The sequence below is a fragment of the Gorilla gorilla genome, chromosome 12 (genome assembly GCF_029281585.2).
Source record: "Gorilla gorilla gorilla isolate KB3781 chromosome 12, NHGRI_mGorGor1-v2.1_pri, whole genome shotgun sequence".
NCBI classification, from domain to species: Eukaryota; Metazoa; Chordata; class Mammalia; order Primates; family Hominidae; genus Gorilla; species Gorilla gorilla.
In genome coordinates this window covers 38,147,492-38,162,092 of record NC_073236.2, presented here as the reverse complement: position 1 = coordinate 38,162,092, position 14,601 = coordinate 38,147,492, and the positions used below count along the sequence as shown (strand labels likewise).

Below are 14,601 nucleotides of genomic sequence, written 5' to 3'. Positions count from 1 at the left end.
TGAGGTCTGGCTTCCTGCCTTTTCCATGGGACCCTGCCAAGTCAATACTTCGTAGACTGCAAGTCAGTTCAAAGAGAGAGCCAGTCTTGGCTTCTGTGTAGCTGGACTTAAGTCTGTGGCAGCATGTGAGTTGTTATCAGGACCTCTGCTGTTGAGGAATGCAGAGAAAGGAGTTTTTTTTTTTCCTTTCCCTCCTTAAGAGAATATACTGTAGGTACAATTATGGGGACAAATCAACATCTACCAAGTTGTGTAGAAAAACAAATTATGGGCCAGGCATGGTGGCTCACACCTGTAATCCCAGCACTTTGGGAGGCCGAGGTGGGTGGATCACCTGAGGTCAGGAGTTTGACACCAGCCTGGCCAACATGGTGAAACCCCATCTCTACTAAAGATACAAAAATTAGCCGGGCGTGGTGGCACATACCTGTAATCCCAGCTACTGGGGAGGCTGAGGCAGGAGAATTGCTTGAACCCAGGAGGCAGAGGTTGCAGTGAGCCGAGATCATGCCATTGCACTTCAGCCTGGGCGACAGAGCGAGACTCGATGTCTGAAAAAAAAAGAAAAAAAATTATGTTTTACTTTTCTGTTTCTTAAACATGAATTTCCTTGCATACTTTCATAAAAATTATTTTAAATCTCTTCTAAAAATACCTAGTTATAGCAGTGAGAGGATTCAGCAGTTGCTGAATTTATTATTGGAGATGATGTAGCTCGTGTGTGTGTAGGAATACTCAGTGGCAGTCTGTTTTTCTTGGTGCTTTTTCAAGTCTTGTTAATCTTCTTCCTGTTTTCCTGAGAGGAGCTGTCTAAAATATACTTATCAAATAACTAAACTCTAAATATGATTGGAGGGAGGAATTCTTTCTTATTTTGTTTTTATATTTATTTTGTATTGTATTGTATTTATACTTTATACATATGTATATATACACTTTAATATATGTAATGACATTAAGATTACTTGTTTTTAAATGCAGTCATTTTTATTGATTTGTATTCCTCCTGTCTTTCAGCTCCTGATGATAATTCATTATTGCTGCTGCGGGCGGAGTTATATTTGACCATGAAGAACTATGAGCAAGCTCTCCAAGATGCCAGTGCAGCTTGTCAGAGTGAACCTCTCTTGATTAAGGTATTTGTATTTGTTAGCTTTGGAGATAATCAACGTGAAGTTTATACGATTTTCTTAAAAATAAAAGTAAGATTATTGTGATCAGGTACCTATAGACAAAGTATGTTTCCCTCACATTACTGTAACCTACGTTCAGCAATCCACCTCACACTAAAGCAACCTAATTTAAAAGACTAAATCTCCAACTGATTTAGCTGAGAAACACTAACTTCGATTACACTTAATAGATATTTAGCTGAATAATATGCTCTCTACATTGAAAAAATATATAAATAAAATCATCAAATTTTATAAAGTTGTAAGTGAAGAAAAAATATTTAAAATTACAATGTAAATAGGAAGATCACATAATGATCATGATTAGCTGTTGGGTCCTAATATGCATATGAACAAATCAATGTTATTGGTGAAAGAGTTAACATTTTGTGTACATTTTACACTAATTTTAGTCTCTGTGGTTTGATTGGAAAGGTTTACTATTTCTCTCATGACAAAAAACGAACTTTGCGGATCTAATAATGAGAGCTTAAGTTGTACTTAAAGAAGTTTAAGAAGCCAAAGAATAAAAGCCTTTTCATGAATCTTTGAATTTTAAAGTTTTAAAGAACTTGAAATTAACAGCTATAGCATGCTCTTTTAGTCAGTTAATAATTAAAAATATTTGCTATATTACTTTATATCAACTTTGTTTTATAAACATTAAAGAGACATTAAGCCAGGTTAGTAGACAAGCACCGGGAAGCCTGCCCTTTTTCCCTCCCATCTTTTATTTTTTTATTTTATTTTTTTTTATTTTTTGAGAGGGAGTGTCGCTCTGTCCCCTAGGCTAGGCAATTCTCCTGCCTCAGCCTCCCGCATAGCTGGGACTACAGGTGCGTGCCACCACACCCAGCTAATTTTTTGTATTTTTTAGTAGAGACAGGGTTTCACTGTGTTAGCCAGGATGGTCTTGATCTCCTGACCTCATGATCTGCCTGCCTCAGCCTCCCAAAGTGCTGGGATTACAGGCGTGAGCCACCGCACGCGGCCTCCCTCCCATCTTTTAAAACAAATGCTTTCAGGTTAGCCTGAGTGTCAAGTTCAACTTAGGGATAAGCCCAAGGATGGAAGCAGATGTTTGTTGGACTAAGCTCAGAAATCTATTTTGTTGCTTGTTTGCTTCCCTAAAAAAAAAGTTTAGACTCCAATTTCAAATGCCCTTTCTCCTATGCCTTCATCCATTCTTCTTTAAAATTATGTTTTTAATTGACAAGCAAAAATTTATATAATTTATCAGGTGCAATATGTAGATTTGAAACATGTATACAATGAGAAATGGCAAAATCAAGTTAATTAACATATGCATTACCTCACATACCATTTTTGTGGTAAGAACACTTAAAATCTATTCTCTTAGCAGTTTTCAAGAATACAGTACATTATTATTAACCATAGTCAACATATGGTTTTGTAATAGATCTCTTGAACTTATTTCTCCTGTTCAACTGAAATTCTGTATCTTTTGACTGACGTCTCCCCAATTCCTCTCCCCTGCCACTCTTCTTCTGAGTTAATTTCTATCAGTAATGATCAAGCCTTAGTTATTATGAATTATAACTATTATTTCTGACTGACAGCAGCTCTGCATTGCCCTCTGAAGCTAGATTCCTCTCCGTAGTATTCTTTGAGCTAAAAACTTGACAGTGTGTCTCTGACAAAAGATAGACTTAATTTCTACAGAGGTACGTGGCTAATTATAACTTGTCAAGGGAGGCAGCAAATGAATATTTAGTGTTTGAGATGGTATGAGACGGTGGTCATATCTGCAGAGTTTACTGCAAATCTGTGGACCTCAATTCTTGACAGATGCCCAGTGAAGAGCAGCTTCAGCCAAAACGTAGTTTAATAAGTAAGTTTAGGCCGGGCGCGGTGGCTCACGCCTGTAATCCCAGCACTTTGGGAGGCCGAGACGGGTGGATCACGAGGTCAGGAGATCGAGACTATCCAGTCTAACACGGTGACACCCCGTGTCTACTAAAAATACAAAAAATTAGCCGGGCATGGTGGTGGGCACCTGTAGTCCCAGCTACTCGGGAGGCGGAGGCAGGAGAATGGCGTCAACCTGGGAGGCGGAGGTTGCAGTGAGCCAAGATCGCGCCACTGCACTCCAGCCTGGGCAAAAGAGCGAGACCCCACCTCAAAAAAAAAAAAAGTAAGATTAAGATAGTAAAAGATATATTCTAAGTTTGTTATTATAACTAAGGATTGGGGAAGAAGTGCCATTGGAAGGTAAGGTAAGGGGATGGGGAGTAAGTTCACTGAGGGGAAGACTAAGGTGGCTGAGTGTGATCAAGCTGAGATGGAAGCTGTTTTAGAACCAAGCACTTTGAGAAGCACTTCTAGATTCTGGGGGGAGGTGGGTTACAGCAGAGTGTCTTACTCAAGCAAAACTGCCCTTTCAAGCATCCAGGCACGGCTAATATTCATCATGGCTAATGATTCAAAGCTTTTGGAGCAACTGGAGATAATCCATTGCCAGCAAAATATTTGCCCATTTGCAGAAATAGATATAGGCACATGATTAGTTTGATCTTACCCAAAGAGCAAACTTGTAAGACTTAAAATTACTTAAAAGCCAGTTAATTCAGTTAATAAATATTTATTGATACACTGTGGTATCAAAAATGCAAATCTCGATTGAGATTCTGTGCACATGTATGAAAAACTTGAAACTTTACGTGAAGTTCTTTCTGCATATAAGACAGTATTATTTTCTAAGAATTTTTGATAATCGAAGCAAATTTAGACACTACTGAAACATGAAAGTTGGGGACTTTTATAAGGCCTGAAAGGGGCCCTAGCAACTTTGTATTCTTAATTTTGTACTTTTCCTGACCAGGTGTGGTGGCTCACACCTGTAATCCCAGCACTTTGGGAGGCTGAGGCAGAAGGATCACTTGAGGTCAGGAGTTCAAGACCAGCCTGGCCAACATGGTGAAACCCCGCCTCTACTAAAAATACACACACACACACACAATAGCCAGGAAAAAATTAGCCAGACATGGTGGTGCACAGCTATAATCCCAGCTACTCCGGAGGCTGAGGCAGGAGAATCACTGGAACCTGGGAGGTGGAGGTTGCAGTGAGCCAAGATGGCACCACTTCACTCCAGCCTGGGTGACAGAGCGAGACTCCATCTAAAAAAAAAAAAAAAATAGTAACAATTTTGTACTTTTCCTTAAACAGACTTTCCAAATTATGTAAGATTCAAGCTCCACAAAAGCTGAATCTTTTGTGATTCTGCGTTTGTGAAAGGAGAATAAGAAAATTAGTAAAACTTCACATTTATTATCGATGTAAAGTCCCATAGATGAATCACTGATTGTCTGAAGTGTATTTGAGACTTCAGGGAGCTCAGGGATGAAACTGATGATTTGTTGTCTAAAATACTCGTCGTGTCTTTTGAAATGGCTGCTCTTCCAGAGGGCTGCAAGGTAAGCGATGTGTGAATAGACAGTTAGCAAACATGAGGAGAGATGTTGGTGCTGGAGATGGAACCTGGGCACCATCAGCACAGTCATGGTATTTCAAACAATGGAGAGAGAAGTGCAGTAAGACAGGACCTGAAAATAGACCTTCACATTTACCCATCAGTGGCTGCCAGTGTTCTGGAGAATTTTTATACAGAAATAATTAAAATGACATTAACAGGGGTAGTGGTTTACTTCTGGTAATAGTGAAGGAGTGAAGTCGTCACGTGAATCCAGAGGGGAAAACAGTTATAAAAACTGTATTAAAAAAATAAAGACACTGTAAAACATCCAAAAACAGAAGCTGGAGGAGAGTTTCTTAAAAAAACCTGCACATGAAAAGGGAAAGAATTGTGTGTGGGTTTTTTGTTTGTTTGTTTTTTGTTTTGTCTTTTTGGTCCCTGAGTTCTATCTATCTCCACAGCTACAACTGCACAAAGACAGTACTGGGACAAACACTCAGCATCACTACCTGAAAGTACCAGGAGTTCAGAGTTCCGAGTTCTAACAGAAGAGCTGGAAATTAGGGGAATCCCTAAAAGCAGAGAAATCCCGGAGTGGATAATTCCCAGCTCTGGCCAAATCCTGGCTTATTTCCAAATTTCATAGGCATCAGGGAGAACCACAAGGCTTAAAAAGGAGCCATGGAGGCTGGGTGCAGTGGCTCACACCTATAATTCCAGCACTTGGTGAGGCCAAGGTGGGTGGATCACAAGGTCAGGAGTTTGAGACTAGCCTGGCCAATATGGTAAAACTCCATCTCAACTAAAAAAAAAAAAAAAAAAAATTAGCCAGGCATGGTGGCAGGCGCCTGTAGTCCCAGCTACTCTGGAGGCTGAGGCAGGAGAATCACTTGAACCTGGGAGGCAGGGGTTCCAGGGAGCCGTGATTGTACCACTGCACTCCAGCCTGGATGAGCGAGCAAGACTCTGTCTCAAAAAAAAAAAAAAAAAAAAAAAAACCATCAACTAAAATTCTCTCTGAGTGGGCCCAGATATTATATTTTCCACAAAGAGACTTTGAAGAAGCTATTATGCATAAGTTCAAAGAGTTAAATTGCATGCAAAGAATTGAAGGACAATATGGTACCTTTGACTTAAGAGCAATCTCAGCAGGGAGATGGAAACTATAAAAAATGGAAATTCTGGCTGGGTTCATGGTTCATGCATGTATGCCCAATGCTTTGGGAGGCTGAGGCAGGAGGATCACTTGAGGCCAGGAGTTCAAGACCAGCCTGGGAAACATCTCAAGACCCCATGTCTACAAAAAAATTAAAAAATTAGCCAGGCAGGGTGGCATGTGCCTGTAGTCTGAGCTACTCTGGAAGCTGAGGCAGATTGTTTGAACCCAGGAGTTAAGGGTCACAGTGAGATGTGATCATGCCATTGCGTTCTAGCCTGGGCAACAGGGTGAGACACTGTCTCTAAAAAAGAAAAAAAAAAGGAAATTCTAGAGATAAAAATTATCAATGCTGAAATTTAAAATTTCTAGGTAGGCTTAATAACACATTATACATGGCAAAATAATCAGTGAAATTGAAGATAGATCTATAGGAAGAGAAATTATTCAATGCAAAAAACAGAAAGAAAAAAGATTAAAGAAAAATGAAAAGAATCTTGGAAACTTGTGGGACAATATGAAGTGGTACAACGTATGTGCAATTGGAATCTCAGAAGAAGACAGAAAATGTTTGGCAAGAAAAAGAAGAAGAAATAATGGGTAAAAAGTTTCCAAATTTAGTGGGAAACATTAATTTCAGATCCAAGAAGGTTAACTCAACTTATAAGCAATGATAAACTCAAGTCATAATCAAATTGCTAGGCTGTAAACCAAAGATAAAAGGAAAGTCTTGAAAGCAGTAAAGAAAAATGACATGGAATGAGAATGAGAAAAATGACGTACAGGGAAATAATATTTATGGTTGTCATCTCATCTGAAACTGTGGAAGCTGGTTGACATTGGAACAACATATTCCAAGTGCTAAGAGAAAGTCTTTCAACTATATGTAAACCAGTAAGAAAAGAAACAAAAATAGTGTTTTTATAGATTTGAGAAAATACTGCATTCATAAGATGAAAAGAAAATGCCATGGGAAATTACTGATCCGTATTGTATTTTGTTTACTTTTATTGTGGCACTTAGTATATTATGATTTGTATTGTAATTGTTTTTAGTCGTGTCTGTCTTAGCTCGTGAGACTGTAAACTCCTGGAAGGCAGGAAGATGGTAATGATCTGTAACTGCTGAATGAATTTAAAGTGGATAGCCAGTTTTCTCTTAGCACGTCCCTTAGAACTCCTTTGAGCAGAACATCTCAGGTATGGTAGCTCCTGTGTTCTGACTGTAGATTGTATTTATGAGCTATTGAAGTTTGCTAAGTTTCCAGGGTAGAGAAAGTAGCGATAGAGTCATCCTTTGCTGGGTTTTGTTTATTCTACGTAATGTGAAATTAAAACAAATTGTTCTAATAAATTTGTTCAGGGGAGTTTGTATTCAAGTATATAATCATGCTGGGTTTTAACAATGTACACTTTGTCTTCGGTGAATCTAGGGACATCAAGTAAAAGCTCAGGCTCTTTCTGGATTGGGAAGAAGTAAGGAAGTGTTAAAGGAATTTCTCTACTGCCTTGCTCTGAATCCTGAATGTAACTCTGTGAAGAAAGAAGCACAGAAGGTATGAGTTCTGTTAAAGGACTTTCTCTATCAGGTCTTATTTATAGCCTTCATGACCATGCTGAGTAACCCTTGCATGTGAAATATACAAGAAATATAATTCTGAATGTTCGTGATGATGTGATAAAAAATGCATGGCAATAATTGTAAGGTTCATACATTGGATAACTTCTAGGTAAACATTATATTTTGTCCCTGGGTAAAGCAGAGTGTTTCATGAGACAGTGTAAACATGCCTCGATTCTGTTGACATAAAGACACATGTTAGGCAAGGTTATTATAGTTTGTGTAGAAGCTTCATAAAAGACATTATGATATATGTAAAATGTATCAATTCGGCTCTATAGGGTGACCTGTAATTTTCAGCAAAGCTTCACCAGCATAGTGCAGAAATACCTGCTCTTTTACCCATCATCCAGTCACACTGAATGTGGAAATCTGTCCTGTTAAAAAGCTTATACGATAGTTACCTGATATTTACTTAGCATTTCCAATGACCAGCGTTTTTATGTTTTTATGTTTGCGCTTCCCAGTTTTAACACTGTTTATTGTCAACTTCTACCACGTATTTACCCTGTAATTTTTACTTACCTGTCTAGTTCTATTTTCTGGAGCAACAGAAAATGAATCAGTTCTTCCTTGTACAATTCAAACCACGTTAGATGTTTGAGAACAGCTATTATCTTTGCCTTAATGTCACCCTGTGGGCCAAACATTCTTTTCTCACAGAGTGGCGTTTCTAAGATTTCCTCTTCTGGATGCGTTCTAATGTACCCTGTATTTTAGCATCTACATTTGACAGCCACAGTTGGTGAAATGTTACCTTCACTTGTGTTCACATTAGGGGCATGCTTATTTTTAAATACCTTGTTCCTCTTTTTTTAAAAGTAAGAACTTTAGAGCAATGTTGTTTTTTATCTTCTCTTGTGCAGTTGATTGGCATTAGTCCTGTTCAGTTGTCCTGACAGTTGTTCAATTGACCAGTGTCACTCATTGGTTTTTGGCCGTCATTTCAACTTGTCAAAATAATATTGCATCTTCAGCCTGCTATTCAGCTATCCCTGCCTGCTTTGTCCTATACGGAAACTTCCTAAGAATCTTAAAACATATCTCAACTGATTCTCATAACACTTTTCTGAGAACGTCAGCCCAAGGTCAAAGAGATGAAGCACATTCACCAAGGTTCCTGGACCAGGGTTTAGGTCTTCTGGGTTGTTGTCTACCTGGAGCTTTTTCAGACATGGTGTTTTCCCCTGGACATTCTATGGCTGATAGATATCTTGTATCACAGATGGTACCAAAAACAATGTTAGCCTGTTTACATGGAATGTGGCTCCATCTCCAGCAGCTCTGCTGAGGCTACTCAGAGCTGGGGCTGAGGACATTGATGTCCCTGCTGAGGGTGGTGGTGTGCATTGCTGCAGGGCCATGGATTCTAGCGCACTCACCTTGAACCATGAGGAACAGTGGAGAGTGGGAGGAGTCTTTGTTTAGGTTTCAGTCACTCCTTTCTGCTTTCCTCAAGCCTTGGATGCAGCTGAAGCCATGAGGTTTGACAGGACCATTTGAGTGTCTGCTAGCATTGGGTGTCAGCTAGAATGCCTAACTGGCCATTGCTGACCACCCTTCCCCTGCCCCCACCAATGCCACTCCCTGGTTCTTGAACCACAATTAGGGCCTTTCCCTCTCTCTTCCTTTAAAGTTCTTTACGAGGTGGGTCTTCTGGTTCTCATAAATAAAGCAGTTCTCTATAGTGACCTCAGCCCTGCGGGTGATCACAGCTTAGATTTAATTCAAGGCCCCCAGCAACCTTTATACTCCCTTTCTCTTTTGTCTGTGTGGCTTTTAGGGGAGATTTTATGTAGTGTGTAAAGACCAGGTAGAAGGAAGTGGTATTGCTATCATTTTGTCATTGGGAAGTGTAAGATGGAAAGGGATTGGAAGCTAAAATAACTTAAAATATTGACTCTGGTTTAAAAAATGTTTGGATTTTAAAAGGTTGGCAGTTAAAATTATTCTTTTCAACATTTTAGGCTTATTTGGCCTCTTAGTTTCCTCTGAATCTATAAGACATACTATATTTTTACAGAAGTGTTTTAAAATATATATTTTTTCTTTTCTTGGCAATTTTATAGGTAATGTGTGAAGTGCTGTTTTCAGCTACAGAAAATGTGCATGAAAATTTAACATCTTCCATCCAAAGCAGATTAAAGGCTCAGGGTCACAGCCACATGAATGCCCAGGCTCTGCTGGAAGAAGGTGATGCAGGGAGCTCGGAGGTATGACATGCATGCATTTGTCAGGATTCTCTTGATTAAGCTTTACGTAATTGCTTCATTTTAAACAGTTTACAGATTATTCACACATTATGGCATTATGTTAGTTAGACATATTTCTCAAGACCAGTTGTAGCTCCTCAACCTGGGAGTTGGAACTTTTACATGAAGTCTATGGAAGTAATTAAAATGATTAAAGATTGAAAGAAGCTTTAGAACACCACCAAATCACCCCAAACAGCAGGAGACTTGAAGTTATTTTGGCTTGGAGAAAATAAAGCAAAGGGACAAGTTAACGGGGGCAGCACACCAACATGGCACATGTATACATATGTAACAAACCTGCACGTTGTACACATGTACCCTAGAACTTAAAGTATAATTAAAAAAAAACAAAAGAAAGCAAAGGGATGATTTGAATATGATATATGATTTTATGTGTGTACGTGTGTGTGTGTGTGTGTGTGTGTGTGTGTGTGTGTGTAGATAGACAGATTGCATACGAAGATAACTTTTCACTTGCCCTGGCTCAGGAAGAAATTATCCTGTATTTTACTGTGAAAAGAATAAAGCTCATCTTAGAAATTAATAGATGAAACCAATTGTGAGGAAGAGTGTATGCCTCCCCCCTTTTTTTTTTTCGAAGATTTCTAGTACAGGCTACTGCATTCTTTTTCTCTTATGCTATGATTTCTTTAATACTCAGGATTCCTTTTTTTCTCACTTAACCAGAACTCATCTGAGAAATCTAATATGCTTGGAAATACCAATTCTTCAGTTTTGTATTTTATACTGGGTCTACACTTTGAAGAGGATAAAAAGGCGTTAGAAAGCATCCTTCCAACAGCACCCAGCGCTGGCTTAAAGAGACAGTTTCCGGATGACGTGGAGGATGCACCTGACCTGAACGCCCCTGGAAAAATTCCCAAGAAAGGTCAGTGAATTGTTTTCATCAGGCAGTTCTGTGACTCCAAAGTGATAGAATGTTAACTGGTATTCAATATATTTTTTAAAATTTTACACCATTTAATATTAGTAATGAAATGATTATATCAGCTCTAAGATGATAGAGCATTTTAGATGTTTTATACTGCAAAGACTTCATAGTCAAAAATAGCAGAGAAAATTTAGCTATAATTTAAAATTTTATTCATGCTTACCATCCAGATAAATTATTGCTATATGCTATTAACTGGGCAGGAACTATTTCTGCCCAGTGTGATTTGTTACATTGATACAACACGTTTGGTCCAGAGAAAATACATTTCTTGCATGCCGTTGTTCAGGTGCTTAGGTGTTAATTACAGCGTTTTAAATTTTTTCACATTCAGATCTCTCACCTCAAAGGAGCCCAAACTCTGAGACAGAAGAAAGTCAGGGGCTCTCGCTTGATGTAACTGACTTTGAGTGTGCCCTCTGCATGAGGTAGGATGGTACAGAATCCATGCAACTCTTTTAAAACTGCAGCCTTTCTGAAATGTATACCAAAGTGTAATGGGCTTTTTATTATCACTGAAACTATGGAGAGCTCAGTAATAATTGATTTATTTTCTAAAGATTTAATAAGAGATAAAATGAAAGTGCATGCAAGTGATTTCTAGAACAGAAAGGGGATTGCATAAGGAGTCCTTCAAAAACCAGTCCATGATTTGAAAGTCTGTCCTGGACATTTCTGGCTGAAAACAGATATTTTCTTCCAGATTGCTCTTTGAACCTGTCACTACGCCCTGTGGACACACATTTTGCCTAAAATGCCTTGAGCGCTGCCTTGACCACGCCCCACACTGTCCTTTGTGCAAAGACAAACTTTCGGAAGTAAGTACACTTTAGGAAATGACGGGACAGCTCCTCCTCTCATCCCTTGGTGGACGCTTACTCCCTGTCTCGTGTTGCTTCCCCTACCCAGTTGTTAAAGAAAGTGAGATTTCTCCAATCAAAGATAGGTCTTTTCTCATCTCTTTGATGAATCAAGAAATACACAAGGAAGGTTGACATACAGAAATTGCTAAATGTTAAGGACATTTTTAGGTAGAAATTTTAGTTGAGATAGATTGAAAATAGCTAACATTATGAACCCTACATTACGTTCATTGTAAATGGTTGAGATGTTGTCATGGTGCACTTAATGTGCTCCAGGAATTCTCTTTTTCATCTTGAGAGTTTTTCGTAGGATTGAAGACTTGATCATTTCTGACCACTGGTGAGTCCCTTTAGGGCTTTTACAGTTGTCAGTTATTATTGTCTTTGGTCTGAAATCAAAACCAGTAAAATTCAGGTCCCATGGGGAAGCTATTTAATGATATTTAGCCCCAATATAAACTATTAAATCCGGGTTCCATGGGGAAGCTATTTAATGATATTTAGCCCCAATATAAACTATTAAATCCATTTATGTTAGGTATGGTAAATACAATGAAGAGTATTTAAAAGCTGAAGACCTTCTGATCAATTTCTGAAATAGTGAATCCATATCAGCTGTATTGGGCTGTGGTCCTATTAGTGCCATGAACTTTCTATGGAGCAAGTCATATAACATCTTAAGGGGGTAGGGAGTGTCTTCCTTTGTTTTGCATTCATTAAATGAGACTGATAATATTTGCCTTAATTACTTTCCAGAGATTAAACTTATTGAATGCATTTTAAGTAGGATAAAGTTTTTTTCTTTTTACAAATGTACAGTAAAATTTATTTTTTAAATCTGATGTGATAAGAGGAGATATTATACTTAAGTGAAGTTTTAAATAATTATAACCTTTAAAATTTACTGCCAAAACATTAAAATAACTAGTTACAATTGAAAACATTTTCTAAAACATTGTATGCACATACTTGCTTTATTAAATTGCATGCATACTGAATCTTTTTAAATTCTTCAGAGTTCTCATGAACATCAATTATTGTGCTGTGCACTGTGTGTCACAGTGGTGACTGTGTTCTGAGTCTGCAGAGCTGTTTCCTTGGTGGCCCCTGTGCAGTTTTCCTCTGGGCATTTGGTGTCTCTTCTTGCTAGTAGATGCATCGGACCCACTGCCTCTTGTTTTGGTGCCTGCCTGGGCCAGAACAGGCTCATCTGTTCTTACAAGAATAAAATGCATGTATGTGTGAGCCCTGTTTACAACACAGACCTTACTCACTTCTGTTTCAATGCTGCCTTGTAGGGGGCTGAGTGAAGAAGTGATAGCTGGAGGTCGGCACTAGAATAGAAGCTGCTTGGCCGGGTGCGGTGGCTCACGCCTGTAATCCCAGCACTTTGGGAGGCTGAGGCGGGTGGGTCACAAGGTCAGGAGATAGAGACCATCCTGGCTAACACGGTGAAACCCCGTCTCTACTAAAAAAAAAATACAAAAACAAAATTAGCCAGGTATGGTGGTGGGCGCCTGTAGTCCCAGCTACTTGGGAGGCTGAGACAGGAGAATGGCGTGAACCCGGGAGGCAGAGCTTGCAGTGAGCCAAGATTGCACCACTGCACTCCAGCCCGGGTGACAGAGCAAGACTCTGTCTCAAAAAGAAAAAAAAAAGAATAGAAGCTGCTTAAGTACTGAGACTTCCTGTGACCTGTTTTCCCTGTATTTCCAGGGACTAGCACATACACCAGAGACTCTAGAAGTCTTTGTTGAATGAATGAATGAATGATTACATGCAAACTATACATGGGTTCCTAATGTTCCAGAAATTAGAATGCTATAAAGTGAAATAAAATCCAAAATTATAGTTTTGTCTTTCTTCAATGCAGGAGTCACATCATGCTTATAGATGACTTTGCATGCACTACCAGGGACCTGAATCATCAATTATATATGAATCTCCAGAGCCCTTGGTTAGCATCATGCCAAGTAGAGCATGTTTTATTGTATTACTCTTCAATAAAAGGACATCATAAACCATTTATTAAATACCTATGTCATTAATAATGACAATTATGAAGCAGTTTTGTGAGTGAGATGATAGCCTGTTTCTCTACCAGTTACCCTGTGATGGTGGTTCTCAAACATAGGTGTTTCCAAAGTTTGAACTCCTGGTTCTCAGTCAATCACAGCAATACATTTAGTTTGTTTCACACCAACCACAAGGAAACCTGGCAGTATGCGAAGGACTCACCCAGCCATGGTGTGTTGGAAATACGTGGAGCCATCCCAAGCCCAGAAATGCAGCAGGCCACCAAGGAAAAAGCAGAGCCCTGAAGCCCGCCAGGCCTGGGGTCCTCGCTATGCCATGGTGGCTCAGCACTGACCCCTTACCCTTTCTGAATCACAGCTTTATGAATACAGTGGAGAGAACAACTATAGTATTATACTGTTTTCAGGACTAATAAAGCACCTGCAGCGGTCCCTGATGTGCATCAGAATGTCAGTGAAAAGAGCTACTATATGCTAGTATACATGCCTGCAATATAACAGTGCAACCTACCGAACTACTACTCTGTGTGTGCACATACACACGCGCACACACACACACGCAGAGTAGTAGTTCAGCCACATTGTGGCCCTTCCACCCACCGATCCCAGCACTTTCTTGTTCAGTCTCCTACCTTCCCTTCACATCCCGCTTTAATCCATGGTCCGTCTCTCTCTTTCTCAATCCAAAAAAAGTCAACCTTTGCCTTTTGCATGCATCCTAAGTAACACAACGAAGCTAGAAAAAAACACAATGTTGGGAAGATTGGTGTCAGTTTAAATGAACAATTTTAAGTCTCAGACTCAAAACATAAGTAATCATTCTTACATTCTTTCTCTAGTAGTTCCAGTTCTTCACTCTCCAAGCTGATCATTGCAAAAGTCTCTCCTCTCCCAACATGCCCTACTTCACTTCCTCCCCTCTCACCAACATCATGGCACTTGGTTGAAAATGTAGATGCTGTCAAGATTGAGTTGCCTCATCCTTCATCCCGGTGAACGCCTCCTTCTGGCCTTTTCTCACAGTGGAGGGGCTGCCCATGCTCTTGTTACAGGCTGGCCTGCTTCCCTCTCCATCCCTTTTCCTTCTTACCTGCTCAGAGATCCCACCCAC

The 14,601-nt window shown here is 39.4% G+C and overlaps 1 protein-coding gene across 1 annotated transcript in view; it reads left to right on the top strand.

The window, feature by feature from the left end:
- The window catches only part of LONRF2 (LON peptidase N-terminal domain and ring finger 2), a 48,838-nt gene that overhangs the window by 12,038 nt on the left and 22,199 nt on the right, over nt 1-14,601 (top strand). Inside the window, exons 2-7 of the mRNA XM_004031509.5 lie at nt 1,018-1,136; nt 7,197-7,319; nt 9,454-9,597; nt 10,327-10,528; nt 10,926-11,019; nt 11,295-11,409. Coding sequence (XP_004031557.3) covers nt 1,018-1,136; nt 7,197-7,319; nt 9,454-9,597; nt 10,327-10,528; nt 10,926-11,019; nt 11,295-11,409 — 797 coding nt within the window. The remainder of the gene's footprint in view (nt 1-1,017; nt 1,137-7,196; nt 7,320-9,453; nt 9,598-10,326; nt 10,529-10,925; nt 11,020-11,294; nt 11,410-14,601) is intronic.